This window comes from Hippopotamus amphibius, chromosome 17 (assembly GCF_030028045.1).
Source record: "Hippopotamus amphibius kiboko isolate mHipAmp2 chromosome 17, mHipAmp2.hap2, whole genome shotgun sequence".
Classification (NCBI taxonomy): Eukaryota; Metazoa; Chordata; class Mammalia; order Artiodactyla; family Hippopotamidae; genus Hippopotamus; species Hippopotamus amphibius.
Genome location: NC_080202.1, coordinates 47,344,940 through 47,360,718, shown reverse-complemented (window position 1 = coordinate 47,360,718; position 15,779 = coordinate 47,344,940). Strand labels below are relative to the sequence as shown.

Below are 15,779 nucleotides of genomic sequence, written 5' to 3'. Positions count from 1 at the left end.
TTCTGCGAAATTTTATTTGTTCTTTGGTGAAAACTTCTGAAATTTATTTTTCCGCAAGTGCCAATGGCCATTTTCACCAACCAAGAGGGGAAGCAGCCTAGAGCAAAGCCAGAATTCAGAAGTGGGCAGGAAGTTATCAACCCTGTACCCTTGATGACATGACAAACCTTACATGAAATGATGCCTGCAACCAGAACTACACCCCTGGTTAGAGTCAAATCAGTTCAGTTCAGCTCCCCTTCATTTGCAATCCTTAAGAGCTCTAAATTAGAAAGTAACACATCGGCATGGTGAAGAAAAGGGTGGAATTTAATCTTTATTTACAGGACACTGCAAGATATGAAATTCCACACAGAAATAAGAAACTCACTGAGAGGAGAAGCTTCATACAGTATGTACAGTTTTGGAGCTGTTCAAGTATAGTCTCAGTTGTAAAAAGTGCTACAATAACAAACCACATTTAGAAAGAGTTCTTAGTAGAGAAACAATAAGACAAACTTATACCAAACATAGTCCACAACAAACAACTTTATGCCTCAGATGTATAATCTAAAAGTTGAAGGTCCCAGCAGTGCCATCCTGAACTTGGAATGTATAGCCTTCAGAGGTAGTTTCTGGCACAACATTTTGATCTTCCTCTTCCTGGAAGTATTTAAAAACAAAACAATGTAATCCTATAAATATGGCACGTTTCTAAGAGGTAACTGCCTAGAAGTCTATACTTACGCTTTTTTCTTCTTTTATCTCAATTTAAGCTAAAAACAAAACCAAAAAAACAGTTTACCCATTTCTCCCACCCACCACCTCTGGCAACCACCAATCTGAGCTTTGGTGTGTGTGTGTTTTAACATTCCACATAATAAGAGAGATCTTAAAGTATTTGTCTTACTCTGACTCATTTCACTCAGCATAATGCCTATTAAGTATCCACTTTTAAGGTTTTCATTTGTATATTTCACCTTTAATCCTGAACCACATTTCAATATCTCAAATAGTGGAGGGATGGCTACTTAAACCTGCCTGAAAGGGGAAGGTTCTGAATGGGTTAAGAAATGTTACTACAACATGGATGCAACTAGAGATGATCATATTAAGTAAGTCAGAAAGACAAATACCGTATGATATCACTTATATGTGGAATCTAAAATATGATACAAATGAACCTATCTATGAAACAGAAACAGACTCATGGACATAAAGAACAGCCTGGTGGTTGCCAACGGCGAGGGGGTGAGAGGGATGGAGTGGGAGGTTGGGGTTAGCAGATGTAAGCTATTATACACAGGATGGATAAACAAGATCCTACTGTATAGCACAGAGAACTAGAATACCTTATGACAAATCATAATGGAAAAGAATATATATTAAAGAAACTATATATAACTGAATCACTCTGCTGTACAGCAATAATTAACACAACATTGTAAATCAACTATACTTCAATTAAACACAGTAAAAGAAAAAAAAAATTTTTAATGCTACTACCATAACAGAATTAGAGATTTTCTTAACCTGGCAAGAGAAAAAACTGCTTATCAGGCCAGAGGATGGCTGTGGGGTTGGCCTACTTCTCCAACTCCTATACAAACTTACTCTCAAGATATTCTAAGATTCGTGAGGCTATTCATTCGAAAGTAAATTGGTGACTTTTTACTATCTCAAAAAGGTGGTATTATCATCAAACATTAAGGAAGTAAATATGTATGTTGTATTCTACTTACACTGATATTTTACTATATTTACCAGGGCTCATTAAAAAAGTATGAAGGAAAAAAATATCTTATGGGATTAACCTTAAGTGTGTATTTTCCCAGTTCTTATTAACATTACCAGGTTACTCACCTCCACAGAGAAATACTTCTCAATCAAGTTTAATGAAGCTTTGTACACAGACTCGTTTTCATGGTTTTGTAGAGCTTCAATTTTGTCCAAACCTCCACATTCTTCAATCATTATACTAAGTTTCTCAGTTTCACCTAGTTTCTCAGCAGCCTAAAAAAATTTCAAGTTTAGTAGCCGAAACTTTGAAAGTTCTGTTTTAATGAAGAAAACAATGTCTATCTTTATCAATATGTATCAGAGACAAATAAACACAACAGCTTGCTTCCACAATCCTGTAAGATAAAAAACTATCTCCATTTTTATCTCCATTTTACATTTTTTAAAAATTCAAGGGAATCAGATCTGTAATTGCTGTTAGCAACTACTGTAGTTTTCAGCCACAAAGATCTTAGTACAGTTCTCAACTTTTTCTGTGCATCAAAATCTCCTGGGCAACATTAAAAATGACACTATATCCAGGTTCAATTGGTCTGTGATGGGAATAGGAAATTACTGGTGTGAAAAGCGCCCCAAATAATCCCAAGGTGTATGTAGTTGAAGAAGAGAGCCATTGAGTAAAGATGGCCTATAGTATGTAAAAACAAATTCCCCTGACTGGATAATCTGTTAATATCAAGAACCTATTAGGTATAAGAATGCTATTGTGGCTAGATATGTTTTAAAGTCAACTTTTAGGAGAGACATAAATATTTAAAAATGAAATAACTTAGTTGCTTCAAAATAAAATTTTAGGTAAAGGTGAGTAGAAAAAGAGGCCAAACGTTGACAACTTATTTATGCCAGGTGATGGATACACTAGGGATCATTACTCTAAACTCAACTTTGATATGTAAAAATTTCCACAATCAGTAGTTTAAAGTTAACTACCATCAAACACTATGACAAAGTGCCATGTGCTAACATGCCTGGATCAATTAAGAATGGAACCAGGAGAAAAATATAATTAACTAGGTTATTCAAATTTAATTTCACCAAAATTCGGTATAAAATTGGGGAATTAAAAATTCTGGACAAAATGAATACATATGAATAGTGTCCACATATGTACCTGACCTCAATTCAGGTCACATCATGCACTTGTCATCTCCTTTAAATCTCTTATAATCCCTTGTCACATCTTTTATCAATAGCGTGGCCCACAAACAGGTGTTCCAATTCTGTGGCCCACTGAGTAAACTTAGCTGCCCCTGCACCCCATCATCTAGACAGTAAACCGATTATCATCAAAACCAAATTCAAACAAATGCCACCTTGTTAAGACTTATCTGGGACTTCCCTGGTAGTGGGTAAGAATCCTCCTGCCAATGCAGGGGACACGGGTTCGAGCCCTGGGCTGGGAAGATTCCACATGCCGCAGGGCAACTAAGCCCCTGCACCAAAACTACTGAGCCAGAGTGCCACAACTACTGAAGCCCACGCACCTAGAAGAGCCTGTGCTCTGCAACAATAGAAGCCACCACAATGAGGAGCCCACGCACTGCAACCAAGAGTAGCCCCTGCTTGCTGCAACTAGAGAAAGCCCGCACGCAGCAACAAAGACCCAATGCAGCCAAAAATAAATAAATAAAATAATAAATAAATCTAGAAAAACAAAACAAAAGCAAAACAAAACAAAAGACTTGCCTGAAAGATATTTGAAATGGCATCCAAAATAACCAGAATAATTTTGGTATCTTTCGCAGTTAGGAGGTTCATCAATGGTTCTATTATGCCACAATGAACAAGGTATACAATCTGCTCAACTGTTCCGCCACTTGTATAGTTGGTCACAGCCCATACAGCTTCCTTTTGTGTCTTAAAGTCTGCCTAATTAACATAAGAAAACAAGTTTATTTCACAAAAAAATAAGATTCCAAAAGTACTATTTTAGAAAGACAATGACTAAAACTACCAACTGGTTCTATCCAAGCTTAAGTTAAAGAGCTTACTATTATTTAGCAAGGGACTGTTAAGTAGAAACTAACATTAAGAATCTTATGAAGTACAGCTCTACCAAGGGCCTGTCCATAAACACTAACAATCCTTTATTTAAAGTCCTAAGACTTCACTACCTTAGAGAGAACGCCAACAAGGAATGGGACCAATCCATGATTCACAACTTGCTGTATCTGGTCCTGGCGGCCAGCCGTGATGTTTGACATTGTCCACGTAGCTTCCTTCTGAATATTAGTTTTGGAGTTCGTTAGCAGGCTGGGAAAGACGGCAAGTGCTCCTGCATCTATTACAACCTGAGTCTGTTCATCTGTCCCAGTGACAATATTCCCTATGGCTCTTAGCGCGGGAGTCTGAAAGGAAAGAAATGTGACAAGTAAGAGGCTCATCATGGCCTAAAATAGACACTATGTCAATATCAGTACCAACTGATTATGCTCCTTACAACTTCATAGCCTCATTTGAAAGTTAACTTACCACAATTGGCAATTCAGTGGCTCCTAAAAGCTTCACAAGTTGGGGTACAACCCCAGTTTTCACAACCATTTCAATCCGTTCATTTGGACCATCAGTAAGGTAGGAAATAGCCCAGCAGGTATCAGCTAATACTTCTGGATCATCGTGATGCAGGAGACGAACTAAAGTAGGAAGAATCTGCTCAACAGCATCTAAGGGGGGTGCAGGATTCTTGTTGCGACAAAGATTTGAAAGTGTCCAGGTAAGATTACGTAAGTAACCACACTGGGGGAAAAGAAAAAACTCAATTAAGTGCCCTGTTTTTTGAGGGGGTGGGAAAATTAGAATCAATGAGTAACTTGACTTATGTTAAGTAACTTACTGCTAAAGATGACATATCAGGAACTGCCAAAAGTGCCAACAGCGGGTCAACTGCACCATACTTGATAACCAAGTCTCGGAAAACTGAACCATCACCTTAAAAAAAAAAAAAAAAAAAAAAAAGGAGAAAGGTAAAGTTAACCATAACTACTTGTCTAGCACCATCAATTTCAGTGACTGAGTGCACCAGTGTCTTGATGCAAAGAAAACACTCTCAGAAATTCCCTAAATTAGATGCCACTTTCACCCCTTATTTAGCACTGCAAGCAAGTAAGTTCAGAACCCAACAGAGAGGTCACTATTACTTATGACAAGGCACTTCTACCAACCACAGTATGATTGGAGACACTCAGTCAAAAGAATTTTAAATCCAAATACCTGCAATGTTTCCTAGAGCCCACACAGCTTGTTCACTGATGTGAGCATGGGGAGATGCCAACAGAGAAATGAATGCTGGGACAGCACCTCCATCTACCACAGCCTTGGTCTGTTCTGATGTCCCGGAAGCAATGTTAGTGAGGGCCCAAGCAGATTCAAACTGAATGGGACTACAATCAGTTCTGCCCAAGAAGGACACAAATTTTGGAATCAAACCAGCCCGGATTATGTTGTCTATGGGGGGCTGTTTTTCCCTAGAAAGCAGTTTCCTAAGGGTAAGCAAAAAGAGAAACAAAGGTTGAAGGTGATTAACAAAACAAGTTCATTTAAAATGCAACTTGAGAGTCTAGAACTTTAAACCTTTTACAGTAAAGCACTAAATGTTGAAATATCCTGGAATTTATGAGGAGCTGAAGAGATTTGGTTGCATGGTGCTACCATAGGTGGTGTCTTAAACTATCTTTTCCCAAAACTAAAATATTACCAATAACGTAGAGCCCTTCTCTCTGCATCTCTGCAAAAATCTACTTTAGATCTTATCACTTTTTAAAAACTTTGACAGTCTGAGAGCACACTCATTGTTAATCTGCATTTCTCTGACCACTAGTGAAGCTAAACATCTTTTCCATGATCATTTGTCAACTGGATTTAGTTTTATTCCACACTGTCAAGCTACAGAAATTATTCACTCTTTTTATTACAGATGTCACGAGTACCTGTGTGTGGTAGGAGATAAGAGTCTACATATACTTATTTCCTAAATGGATGGAACATTCTAAATGAATGTGTTAATCCCACTTACTGAATAATTCTTCCTCTTTCCTTGACACTGACTCAAAATGCCACTCTGACAAAAACTTTGTAATTTTCTTAAAAAGTACACCAAAATGTTAACAGTGATTATCACTGGAGGAAGATGGAATTTTAGGCAAACAGAAAATTTTAGATCCTCTTAAGGGAAGATTCTAATGAAAACAGGCCTAGGCTGGGCTTAACCTTTTCTTTACCTGCTCGTCGCTTTCCCACCAAAAAATGTAAAAAGGCTGATTCCTTAGGTTACCCATGCTATCTACAGCAGACAAGACTTACCTAGCAGCTTGAGTAGCTTGGAGCTGGCTTTCCAAGTTGTTGCTATTTATGCCTTTGACAATGTCATCAACAGACCAATTTACAGTGCCCTACAAGAACAGTAGAATTAATTTTGCAAATTACCATTTTTAAGGTTAGATACAAACCATAAAATTCCAACGTGAAGACATTTCTAAGTTTATAATCAGTAAGAGTTTAGCTCTACATTTAAATTTGCCTGTTAATTAAACATTCATTATTTAACAGGCAGAACAATTTTCAAACTTGGTGTCATGATTAAATGAAGTCTCAAATAATGAAGTATCCCAGCATTTAGTCACTAGAAAAAGTAGCTATGAACGAATTACAAAAATGAATTAGAGCACTGTGAAGGTTATTTCTATATTAGTCTCAATCACTTGTATTTAGATACGCTTTTAGTGAAAAGGGGATGGAATTAGAGGCAATGTGTTAGGAATTTTCATTTCTAAGTTTGTTATCTATTCATTTCCACAGTAGTGTTGCAAATGTAAGCATTATTGAGCATTCTCAAACCAATGCTACAGTTAACTCAAAAAGACAGTGTCCCTTTCTCCCTGTAAGCTTACAACTTAAAAAAATTTGACAAGTAAACAATCATATAACAAATGGTTATATGTATGACACTACATACATGTACCCATATAATACTATATATGTGTATAACAGAATTTACTCTCCATTTTTGGTGCAGAATGGGATGCTACAGGAATGCCGAGAAGGGACCATTGTTCCTGTCACACTGACCAAAGAGTGCTATAAGAAGATGGGATTTGAGCATAAAACTTGAGAAACAGCACATAGGTGGAATTCAATGAAGAAAAACAAAAAACAACAAAAAACACTGATAAAATGAGGAGCACTAAAGGAACCATAATGTGAAAAAAAGGAGGAAAGTGCCCAATATCTCTGAAAGATGAAAGAGATAAATCTGAAAATCTAAGATGGATCTAATTTACAAAAACCTTCAAAAAATAAGGATTTAAAACCATAAAATGTCCAAGATGCTTAAAGCAGTATTTCAGGAAGATTTTTAGGTAAGCAGTATGTGGCACAGAATGAAGGGAAAGATAAAATTAGGAGACTACTGAAAGTATTTCAGTCCTGAGGGAAAAAAACCTGACTAAAGCTGGTGACAAGTACAAAAAATAGAGAAGGAAAAAAAAGGGAGGAAGGGAAAGAGAAAGAGAAAGAAAGAGACAGAAATAAGATGGTTCTGGACACACTTTCACTTAACACTTGAATGGCTACTTCAGGGTAGAAACTGGCAACTGGAAATGCAGGAAATCTTGAAGGGAGAGCAGAGCTAAAGACAACCTTGGAATCAGCTTCAGTAGATTATGGAGGGTGGGTGGGAAAAAGACAACCCATCAGAATTACTGACTGGGAGCACACAAACATAAATCTACACATTTGATAATTAAAATCACAAAGCTAGGAATGTTATTTAAATTTCTAAGAAAAGCCCCATACTGATTTTCTGGGTTTACCATTATTCATAAGGTTACCTGGTTGTTGCGGTTTTCCTGCAGTGGAGAAGTAGTGTCATCGGGAAAAGAGCCGACATTTCTCCTTTTCAGCATCTGGTCATCCTTCTTAGCTTTCCTCAGCTCCACATTAACTTCTATTCGGCGCCGCCTCATTTCCTTGAGAAAAGACAACGTGTCATCTCACCTATTACATCAGTTTTTGTTGCCAAGTGAGGGCATTTTTTCAAATTCGCTCAAAATTTTGACCCCCTTCCCAAATATCTTCCATTTAAAAATACCATAGGAAAGCAACAGAAGGTACTCACTGTACTGTCCTTCCCCTTGTTCTTGAATCTGTTAAGGCGGGCAGCTGGTGAATTAGCATTCTCATTGGTGGACATGGTTCTGAGACAAAAGGAGAAAGCTAAAAGAGGAGAGAGAGAAAAAAATTTCCCTTTTATCATTTTCATTGCCAATAAGGTGAGCATTAATGGAATTATCAAACACATACTGAATCCACATTTCTATATTAGAGAAGGAACTTCCCTTAATCAGCACTGTGAAACAGTTTTGGCCAAATGATATTTGGCCCCTTCCCTCTAAAGGGCTGAGACTTCCTGGAGCAGTGCTGTCCACCACAAATATAACACAAGCTGCATAAATTTAAGTTTCCTAGTAGCCACATTTTTAAAAAGCAAAAAAGAACAAATGAAATTAACTTTAATAATATATTTCCTTTCAACTCATTACGTCAGAAAATTACGGAGATATTTTACATTCTTTTTTCATACTAAAGAAGCTTAACGATCCTGCGGGTACTTTAAGCTTACAGCATAACTCGATCCAGATTAGCCCCATGCGTTTGGTGACTGCCACACTGGACAGCGTGGCTCTAGCCTCTACACAGGACCCATAAATAGTTAATTGAAGACAAAGTAGGGGAAATGAGGTTACAGTTAAAACCTATGTCCTAGGGGCCATAAATTCAGATCCTCTGGAGGCTCTACTGTCTTTAAACGTCCAACAACAGGTACATTCTCCATGTTCAAAATTTCTAAAAATCGGATTCATCATTACATTGTGGAGTCTTTCATAACATTTCCTGCCCACCCTGAACACCTGCGACGCAGTTTTCTGCGTCTTCAGCATCTCGCATACATTTTCATTTCCAGGAATTCCGAGTGAACGCACTAAATTAGGCTGATATCAGCTGTGCTTCACCCAAACTCAGCCACTTAAGAGCAATCTCTAAAAGAACACAAAAGTGAAAGTCCTCCTTACAAGTGGCTATCTTTAATTCCATTCTGTTCTTTAACGAAATGGTGACACAGCCAACCCAGGGCCTACGTGTTAAAAGAGAGCACTTCCAACTGCCACCCCCGTCCCCTGCTCCCCCGCCCCCATTTCGGGGAAGCAGCAGCGGGAACGGGCGGAGGAGGAACCGGAGGCGCAGGGCCCCCCACCGAGGCTTTCGTCCTCGGGCCTCACTCTGATTCTCGGCCAAAGGCGAACGCAGCGGTTCGCAGGGCCTCAGGCCCTAAAGCCCAAACACTCGCATCGCGAAATGCCCGTCTCGTCAACGAACTACGCCCCCGAGGCCTCGTCAACCAGAAAGGCCAAAGCCAGGCCGGGCGTCTACCCCGGGCCTGCCCTCCCGCCACCTGCAATCCGAGCGCGGCCTTGCGGGCCAGCCGTTGCCGCTCGGGCCAGGCTGTGGCCTCAGTTCGTACCTACACAGCTGGCTCAAGCGTCCACAGGCGGCGGTGCGCTGCGCACAGGCTGCGGGTCGGCTGCCCTCAAAACGTACACCACGGTCAGCCCGAGGACGGTGTGGCTCGAGCAGCCGGCCGGCGCGATTTAAATTTCCCGGTGGCCCTGCATTCCGATTGGCTGGTTCGAGTTTACGCTATGCGCCCATTGGTGGATTTGAAAAACACGTTGATGGGGGGGGGTGTCAGAGGGCCCAGAAAAAGGGAGGATAGCATCGCGAGATCAGGGAGCGGCCGGGCTATCCCAGAGCGCCTTGCAGTTCGAAGGGAAAAGACTCCATATCCCGGCATGCAGCGCGAAGGGCCAGTTCCCAGGCTGCCTTGGCCAGAGCGTTGGCCCTTTGCAGTGAGTTTATGCCTGTATGGTGGGTGCTTGTTTCTCTGCGCGTTTGCCTTAAGCAGGTACCACAAATTATTCCCAAAATAATTCTCTTTAAAAATCTTGACACAGAAATATATTGCTATGCATTTTCCCCCTGATAGGACTCAGAAGGAACCTGGCCGGGGTTTCTAGCCATCAAGGAGGGTAAGGCAGATATGTGCTACATTTTTTAGGTGGTGGTGTCGTTTTTTAACTTGCATCATAAAAGACTGCATAGAAGGCGCAAATATGGTAACAAAAGGCTTATTATACCTGTTTCTCCAGTCTTAATAACTTCAAATACAAAAGAACTGCAAATCTTTAGTCTATATTTGCCGAATGTTAACATCTGCCACATTTACTATTTCGTTCTCTCCGTACGTAAACATATATATGTCTTTTACACATTACTTTTTGAACCATTTGAGAGTAAGTTTGAGAAATCATTCCCCTTACCCCCAAATATTTCGGCTCGTATCTTGTAAGAATAAGGACATTCTGTTATATAACCACACCGCAATCATCAAATTCAAGACAATTGAACTTTGATGCGATTACTTACTTATAGTCTGTGTTCAAATTGTGTCAATTGTTATAGTAATGATCTAGGTTATATTTTATACGTTTCTGAATAAAATGTTTGCATTTTCTTGTAATTTTTAAAAAAGCATCAGTAGTGGTTATCAGTACCTCAGGATTATGGGCCACTGTTTCCTTTTCGCAACTTTTCTGTATTCTAAAAAGGGTATTTTTACGAAATGCTGTATTGGCTTATTTTTTTACTATAAATAAATTCAAACAATGAACTTCGTCCCTTCTGGCAGGCATTTTTGCAAGTCTCACTCACTGTGTAGCAGCCATGGGAGGCACAGGACGTTGATTCTACTCCCACCTAACCAATCAGCATAATCCTATCCCCCTAAATGCAAAATTGTGGAAGGATTTCACCTCTAAACCAGTCACTGCACGGCATTCTCTTGGCTACTGTGAATAGGTCAAGGGCAGTCATGTGACCTAAATTCATCCAGTTGGAAAGCCTGTGCCTTTTGTTTTATGATTAGAGGCGGGAAAGCAGGCTCTGTTCTTCCGAACTGATAGATGTGAGTCCTAGAAATCTGAATAAGACAACTGTCGAGAAACCATGAAAGCTTTGATCAACAGTCTGCCTTACCTCCGAAGGCTGCAGGTATATGACTTTGCAATTACATCATCCAATACATTTCCTTTGTTGTTTAAGCTAGTTAAATTGGGTTTTCTTTTGCTTGCAAATATTGCGTACTGTGTGCCCAGAATTGTTCTAAATGTTTTACCTTTATGAATACATTTAATTCTCACAACTCCGCGAGGTAGTATTATTATCTGTTCCATTTCACAGAAGAGAAGAGTGGGTGGTTAAGTAACTTGTCTAGGTTTTTACTGGAATAAATGGCAGAGACAGGATTCAAACCCAGGCCATCTCGTTCCAGGATCCATGCTCTCTGACCACTGTTCTGTACTTGCACCTGAGAACAACATGAAGCAGAAGTAAACTGTCAAAAGTGAAAGTTGCCTTTGAAAGATAAAACATCCTGGGAAACCATACACCCCCAACTCTTCCTACTGTAGCTTGGATGGAGAGTCAGGAGAGGGTCTGTCTGGCCTAAGCCAATCAGTACATTACATTCCCCAGACACAGGAATTGGTTTGGTGATGAAGATGTAACACAATGCAGTACAATATTTGCTGAGACTTTTGTGAGATATCCCCTTTTCCAGTGGACCGTGTGCTGTGATGGTGTGAGCCCGAGAATGAAGCTGCTCCAGAAAAGCAAACCCCAGTGTGCCCCAGTCTGAGTAATTATAGTCTGTTAGCCATTCTTTCAAGAACTGTGTTCCACTGAAAAAGCAGCTAGTTTAGCCTGCAATTCGAACATTGCACAAATGTTCTCCTCAAGAGACAACCATTGAGGGATTGTAAATTGGTACAGCCACTATGGAGAACAGTATGGAGGTTCCTTGAAAAACTAAAAATAGTTACCATGTGACCCAGCAATCCCACTGCTGGGCATATACCCAGAGAAAAACGTAATTCAAAAAGACACAAGCACCCCCAATGTTCATTGCAGCACTATTTATAATAGCCAGGTCATGGAAGCAATCTAAATATCCATCAACAGGTGAATGGATAAAGAAGATGTGGTACATATATACAATGGAATATTACTCAGCCATAAAGAGGAATGAAATTGGGACATTTGTAGAGACATGGATGGACCTAGAGATTGTCATACAGAGTGAAGTCAGTCAGAAAGAGAAAAACAAATACTGTATATTAACGCATGTATGCGGAATCTAGAAAAATGGTACAGATCAACCGGTTTGCAAGGCAGAAATAGACACAGATGTAGAGAACAGACATGGACGCTAAGGAAGGGAAGCAGAGGTGGGGGATGAACTGGGAGATTGGGATCGCCATATATACATTACTAATAAGAAAAAAATTGTACACTTCAAATATATGCAGTTTATTGCATGTCAATTATATCTCAATAAAAGTTCCTTCAAAAAAAAAAGACAACCATTGAATTTTGGTATGTGGTAGAAGTGATTTATGCATAATTCCCATTTTGTCATACAAAATATTAAAAGGATGCATACTCAAAGGGCAAGATTTAAATTAATAATTCTTAAACTGTCATCAAGGATATTCTTAAGTGAAGTTGCTGAAGCTGGCCCCAATTCCCTCCCCCCCCCATTGCACAAAGGTGAAGAATAACAATTATTACTGGCTTAGTATCACTGCCTTGATTCACTTAAGGTGTCAGTTTTACCCACCATCGCTTCTGCTATATGATTAGTTGTCATTCACTAATATTCCTAGGTGACTCAGGATCTACAGATAATAAAACTGACATATGACACAGACACCTGAGATTTGAAAAATGCACACCAAAATGTTAATAGTGGTTAACTTTGAGTGGTAGAATTACAGTCAATTTCAATTTTCTTTGTTTGGCTTACCCTCATTTTATACAATTTTAAAATGAACAGGTTTTATGTATCTAAGAAGAAAAAAATCATGTATTTTTAAAAACAAATACAGCACCTTTATATGAAACAAGCATACAGATATTATGCACAGAACCAGAAAATCTAAATCTTTATCCAAGACTTAGCTTTAGGATAAGAAAAGAGAACAAAATTCGTATTATTTTGTATCTAGTGACCTTGTTAAATTTATTTTCCTTTCAATTTGGAGAGAAAGAAAATGGGGAGAAAAATGGATGTAGGTGGGGGGGCATATTTGAAGAAAAGCCTGTTCACCCTGGACACCCCCAACAATTCCCAGCACATACTAAGTTATCCAGTTAACATACTTGGAATAATGCAGGAAAGAAAGGGAAGCCGTTAGGGACGGGAAGGTTGGGGGGGGGGGGGGATGCAGGAGGATCTCACATCAGAGGAAGGTCACAGGAACTCTGTAAGATGCAGAGGCTCGGGGCCCGCCCTGGTAAATAGAATTAGAACGGGAAAAGGCCAGGCATTGGAATTTTGTTTAAAGTTCCCTCCAAATGCGCCTAGTACGCAGCCAGGACTGAGAACCTTCCGAGAAAAACCCAAGAAGTAGAAGGCCACCCAAACCGACCTAGAGCGGCCCGCGTGCCGGCCACGCAGTACCAGGGCAGTGGGGCGGGGCAGGTCAAGCGCATGCGCGTGGAGGCTCGGGCGGCCGGCCGGGCGAGGGCGCAGGCGCGTGCTGCCGCCACTGGGGGCGGCTCCCAAATCACACGCCGTCCGACGCGAGGCCGCAGAGTGCGGGGGCGGGGCGCGATGATGGCATCACGTAAGGGGACGGTATGAGAACCCGGATCCTGTGGTGACCCAGTGGCCTAATGGATAAGGCATCAGCCTCCGGAGCTGGGGATTGTGGGTTCGAGTCCCATCTGGGTCGTTCGGAGATTAGTTTTGGTGGAGAGAAAAGCAAGAATGGGCATGGAAGTAGATTTTGAAATGTCGTTATTTCGCTTTCTCTATGGAGATCTAGAGGAGCTGTTGTATTTACAAATTAGGAAAAGCATCTCCGCCTTCTAATACAGTGCAATTGAGACCTTCAAGTGAAACACAAGATCTGACCCGGAAGAGAAGCATTTACTCTTGCTAAGAGAAAAGCCTTGGGAAACAGCAACTGCCAACTGGACAGATGGCATCATCTTTTTTCTCTTTTTAAAATGAATTTCATCATGGGCAGCCACACGTGCAAAACTTCCTCCCCATCCTTATCCCAAGGGGTGTGTGAGCAGATCCAACTGTGCTGGCTCCAAACATTTATTTCCAGTACTAAGGAGAATTTATAAGCAACTGTGTTTTTAAATGTGTTAAAACATACAAATATAATAAATATAATTTATGGTTTCTCTCTCTAAAGTATAATGAACAACAAATTGTAGTTGGTACGTAAGGGGGGGGTGTGTGTGTGTGTGTATTTGATTTGCAAAGTAGTGTAATAAAAGAAATACAATCAGAGTTTAAACTTTTCAGACTGTTTTAGTTGACTAGCTTGAAAACTTTAAACTCTTCTTTTAAAACCTGTATAAGAGGAATATTGCAGAGTTACATCCTACTTTTGAAAAACAACTAAATACTAAATGCAATGTGGTATCCTGGATCTGAGCCTGAAACAGATAAAGCACATCAGTGCAAAACCCAGTGGAATCTGAATACATTCTGGAGTTTAATTACCAACAGTATACCAATGTTGATTTCTTACTTGTGACAAATGTACATGGTAATGTAAGAGGTTAGCATTAGGGGAAACTGAGTGAAGGGTATATGGGAGCCCTCTGTTCTATCTTTGCAACTGTCATGTAAATCTGAAATTATTCCAAAATTAAAGTTTATTAAAGGAAAAAACCTAAACAATCAATGGGGAAATTTACCTGATACCTTTACCCGACGCCACCCGTTTCTCAAGGTTAGGAATGCAGTGCTGAATTTAAAAACTAGAACACATTAACAAGTAAGCCCAGGGCATAATTTCTAGCTCCATTCCTGGTACCTCAGAGTTGATGGCCACATTAGGTCCTGGCTACTGTAGGTGCTCAAAAAATTGGAACTACATTGTCTCCTGCCTCCCACCTGTAGGCAGCATCTCGGAACAGCAACAGACGGTGACGATGTCTCCCTGGTCCAAAGGCTAGATTGCTCTCACACGCGATACTTAGCCTGAGGAACTGGGCTGGATGAACCCCTCCCAGGTTCTCCACCCTTTCGGCTTCCGACTGGCCTGCTTGGTCCTGTAGAGAGCTCACCTGACTCTCCCACCTCATTTCCCTCCTCCAACCTCTCCTCTTAGCCCAGCTCCTTCTCTCTGGCAGATGTTTTGTGACTCACTCACCTCGTTCATTCGGCTGAATTCAGTGCCTATTGAACACCCCAGATTCAAGTCATTGAATGCAAGTTCCACATTTTCCTCTTCCCTCACCTCTGTCATCTCCCCCATATCTTCCCTCTTCTGTCTCACATGAAGAGATGTCCCTCCTTCAGTCCCAGGCCAGTCCCTCCCTCTGCTTTTGCTTTGGACCCCTTTCTCCTCAGGAAACTTGCCTGACACTCAGTAAACTCTCAAAAGGTGTAAGCCCATTATCCCCGTCCACCCACCCCTCCCCGCCCCGCCGTCTATGTCTTTAGCTACCTTCTACTGGCTTTTTCCTTTAAACTCCAAACAGTCTACAGCTTCTCCATTCCTTAATGTCTCACCCTTGGTCCTGGGCACCTGGCATGGGTCCTGGGTGCCTCTCCGCACACAGCCAGGCTGCCTCAAGGGGTCTCCTTCCCCTCCACCCGCCATGCTCTCCTCACTCCCCTGTGGTGGCCACACTCCTCCCCACACCGACCTCTTAACTGACAAATTTAAGAAATACCTTCCGGTCCTTATCTTGCTTGACTTCGCCCTGAAGTTTGAAATTCTCCACCAGTCCTTTCTTCTTGAAAACACACCTTTTTCCCAGGCTCCCAGGAAATCTTTTTTTCTCAGTTCTCCAATCAACTTCTCAATCTCCTTTGCTAGTTCCCTCTTGTGTCCAACAATGGAAACAAACCAGTGCAA

General features: G+C 40.7%; 1 protein-coding gene and 1 non-coding gene across 3 annotated transcripts; one reads left to right on the top strand and one right to left on the bottom strand.

Moving 5' to 3' along the window:
- Nucleotides 1–297: 297 nt before the first annotated feature.
- Nucleotides 298–11,103, bottom strand: KPNA2 (karyopherin subunit alpha 2). Of its 2 annotated transcripts, none has more exons than XM_057716885.1 (11): nucleotides 11,006–11,103; nucleotides 7,892–7,989; nucleotides 7,605–7,742; nucleotides 6,079–6,167; nucleotides 4,990–5,258; nucleotides 4,613–4,707; nucleotides 4,252–4,515; nucleotides 3,894–4,127; nucleotides 3,466–3,648; nucleotides 1,843–1,992; nucleotides 298–642 (listed from the first exon to the last, which is right to left on the bottom strand). In XM_057716885.1, the coding sequence occupies exons 1-11, from the start codon at nucleotides 11,061–11,063 to the stop codon at nucleotides 550–552; spliced, it is 1,671 nt and encodes a 556-aa protein (XP_057572868.1). In that variant the 5' UTR covers nucleotides 11,064–11,103; the 3' UTR covers nucleotides 298–549. The 2 variants fall into 2 exon arrangements, with proteins under 2 accessions (XP_057572868.1, XP_057572869.1); XM_057716886.1 differs by lacking the exon at nucleotides 11,006–11,103 and adding an exon at nucleotides 9,296–9,431.
- Nucleotides 11,104–13,552: 2,449 nt separating this feature from the next.
- Nucleotides 13,553–13,625, top strand: TRNAR-CCG (transfer RNA arginine (anticodon CCG)). Its single transcript has one exon. It is a non-coding gene; the product is annotated as a tRNA-Arg (tRNA).
- The last annotated feature ends 2,154 nt before the right edge of the window (nucleotides 13,626–15,779 follow it).